Source organism: Azolla caroliniana, unplaced genomic scaffold (genome assembly GCF_043228905.1).
Source record: "Azolla caroliniana isolate FFs.n. ecotype wild unplaced genomic scaffold, voAzoCaro1.0.p SCAF_428, whole genome shotgun sequence".
Taxonomy (NCBI): Eukaryota; Viridiplantae; Streptophyta; class Polypodiopsida; order Salviniales; family Salviniaceae; genus Azolla; species Azolla caroliniana.
The window spans coordinates 23529-26348 of NW_028230863.1; the positions used below are offsets into that span (position 1 = coordinate 23529).

General features: G+C 40.0%; 1 protein-coding gene across 1 annotated transcript; it reads left to right on the forward strand.

The window, feature by feature from the left end:
- Positions 1-370: 370 nt before the first annotated feature.
- On the forward strand, positions 371-2398 carry LOC147848270 (uncharacterized). Its single transcript, XM_087338544.1, has 2 exons — positions 371-1646; positions 1845-2398. Exons 1-2 carry the CDS (start codon positions 407-409, stop codon positions 2381-2383), a joined length of 1779 nt encoding a protein of 592 aa, XP_087194670.1. The 5' UTR covers positions 371-406; the 3' UTR covers positions 2384-2398.
- Positions 2399-2820: the final 422 nt, after the last annotated feature.

Below are 2820 nucleotides of genomic sequence, written 5' to 3' on the forward strand. Positions count from 1 at the left end.
ATGTATGTATGTATGTATGTATGTCATTCCGGCCGAGCACGATCCGAGCACGATGATGGCGATGGCGGTTTCTGTCTGACAGAATCTTTTTGCTTCGACTCTAAATTAAAGGAAAGCCCAAAAAATAAAAGGAAGAGAAGAAAGAAAGAAAGAGAGGAAGGAAGAAAAGAAAAACTAATTCGTTTTTATCGCAGATTTAGTAGTAGGCTTGGCTATACATACATACATATGTATATGATTTCTTGTTATAAACAAAAAAAACTCCGTGTTTTTCCTCCCTCCCTCCTAACTATATTTCCTTTCTGCGTTTTTCTTTTTTGTTCTTTATCAGAAAGATTAGCTTCTCCTTCTTGTTTCTTTTCCTGTCTTTCCTTATTTCCTTGGGATCTATTGATCAACGCCAGATATGGATGAATGCACTACTCTTGGCGACCTGCATATGGGAGAGATCAGAGAAGGCGATGGAGTTATTAGCAGCGACGTGAGCTGTGAGGATTTGAGCTTCTGTGAAGTGGGTTTTCAGAAAAGAGATGATTTGGTTGATAAAAGTGATGGAGTAGTTGTGGAATATATGGACGGTTGGGCGAGCCCTAGAATCTCTTTTTCACAGGATTTTGTGGTGAATAATGTTAGCCCTATTATAAGGGTTTCCCCAGAGAAGAGGAAATGGGATCACGATCAAGATGAATGTGAATTTGAATTTGCGATAAGAAATAATGCTAGTACGTGTATGATTAACAACGATGATGATGATGATGATAATGGTGGTGGCCACTCTAGACTCGATGACAAAGGCTTGGGTCTTTATATGCTATCTGCAGATGAACTCTTCTTTGATGGTAAGCTCTTGCCTCTCCACATAAATTCTAAAGCATATGATCCCCATGATCTAGTTAATGTGCATACTAAGTATAACGATGGTGATGATAATCATCATCGTCATCAGCAACAACGACAACAACAACAAATCTGTGAAGATGATGATATGGTTACCCCGAGCAGAAAACCTCAGAATGGTACTAGTAATCCGAGGCACATTAATATGGTTAGGCATCTTAGTTTTGATTATTCAGAATCACGCCATACCACATCTCGTGATGATGAATCTTCACATCAATATGCCATGGCGACATCACAGTCATCCATGATGATGCTGTCATCATTGACCCTGTCATCACCATCTCCATCTCCATCAATGTCATCATCATTGCCACCGGCAACGATGATGATGACCCCTCAGACATCATCATCATCATCATCATCATCACATCAGTCGCTAGCATCCACATATTCGGCGAGATTTAAGACATTGTTCAAGTCTTCCAACAAGAGTACAGATCAGGCTAGTCCTCCATCTAATACTACAACGAGGGATGACAATGGACAAAATGCAAATTTGGGCCGGAAGATGATCCCGATATACATGTCTCCAAGGTCATTCTGGCCCTTCTCGAGAAGCAATTCGGCCGGAGAGAAGAAGAGTACAGTAACCCCACCTTGCCTCAGGTACCGGAGCAACTCAGCTGGAGAGACTAGCTCATGTAAAGCTATTATATCTGGTAGATCTCACAGACCTATGGTTGATAACTCACCAAATCTACTAAACACTGATTCGAAGACCGTTGATGATGCTCTTGATAGTAGAGGTATGCATACATGCTATATATGTATATCTCTTGTCAATATATATATCTATATATATATATATATATATTTTCATGCATCAATGGTTTTATGATAATGTAATTCCATGTCCATATCTACACCATTGTTTTTATTTATTTGCGTGTTGTTTATTATATTCTTGAACAACAAACACTCATTTCTTTTCCCTAATGATGCAGCTCAAGTTGAGAAAGAGTGTACAAAGAAACCAAGTAAAACAGCTATAAGCGAACCAGAAAGCTCGTCGAGACACAATGAAGAAGAAGAAGAAGAAAAAGAAGAAGAAGAAGAAGAACCTCCTTGTCATAGTAACATAAAATATCATCATACGAAAGGAGATGGTGATGGTAGTAGTATCGGTTCATTTGAGAACATAAATATTGCGAGTGGGACTGCGAAAGTGCGAAGGTTAGGGAATTCTATGAAGGCTTCCACAAAGAGAAGTGTGAGTGTATATAGTGCCAATCCTCCAAGCAAGATAGTGTTGAAGAACTTGGAGAGATGTAGTGCTGAGAAGAAGGTGGGATGGAAACAATTGAACCGGAGGGGGTCTTTCCCGGTGGCCACGAGGGTTTCTCCGGTTCTTAATGTGGCAATATATCGAGGTGGAAAGTATCCGGCAAACAACCCCAACGGCTTCTTCGGCAGCTTGTTTAACAACCCGAAGAAGGAATTGAAGCCCAAAGAAGGTGCCTTGAATTGGAGAAAGGGTGCTTGATTTTTCTCGGGAGAATCGACCCCCCCAAAACCCCCTACTGCGGTTATTCCTGGTAATTCTTGAAACCTTTTGGAGTTTATTCTCATGTGGACCAATTTGTCCGAAAAATGTTAGGTGGGTATTTTGGTGAATCCAACCCCCCCTATGACCTATGTTGTGTTGATTGTGTATAAAATGTAACAAGAAGCTTATAAGAGATCCCATGTTTTTTTTCCCAACAAAGCAAAAAAGCTGGACACCATGGCACGCATTTTTTGTCCAAATAATCTATAATGCATCTATGTGCCTCTGCTACCAATGTTTTAGACAAGGGAGATCTTATTCGTGACAAATTCCACGAAGTAATCGTGATACCAAGCATATTTTGGGTTATGTGAAAATGCTTTTCTGGATTCTATTTTCTTGCGGGAAATTTGAGTTTGCTTGCATTCAAAGCT

Bases quoted from the DNA above. Each gene is read 5' to 3' on its own strand.
- LOC147848270 (XM_087338544.1), top strand. From the start codon at position 407: ATGGATGAATGCACTACTCTTGGCGACCTGCATATGGGAGAGATCAGA. The intron at 1,647-1,844 runs GTATGCATACAT...CTAATGATGCAG, and splicing joins TGATGCTCTTGATAGTAGAG to CTCAAGTTGAGAAAGAGTGT.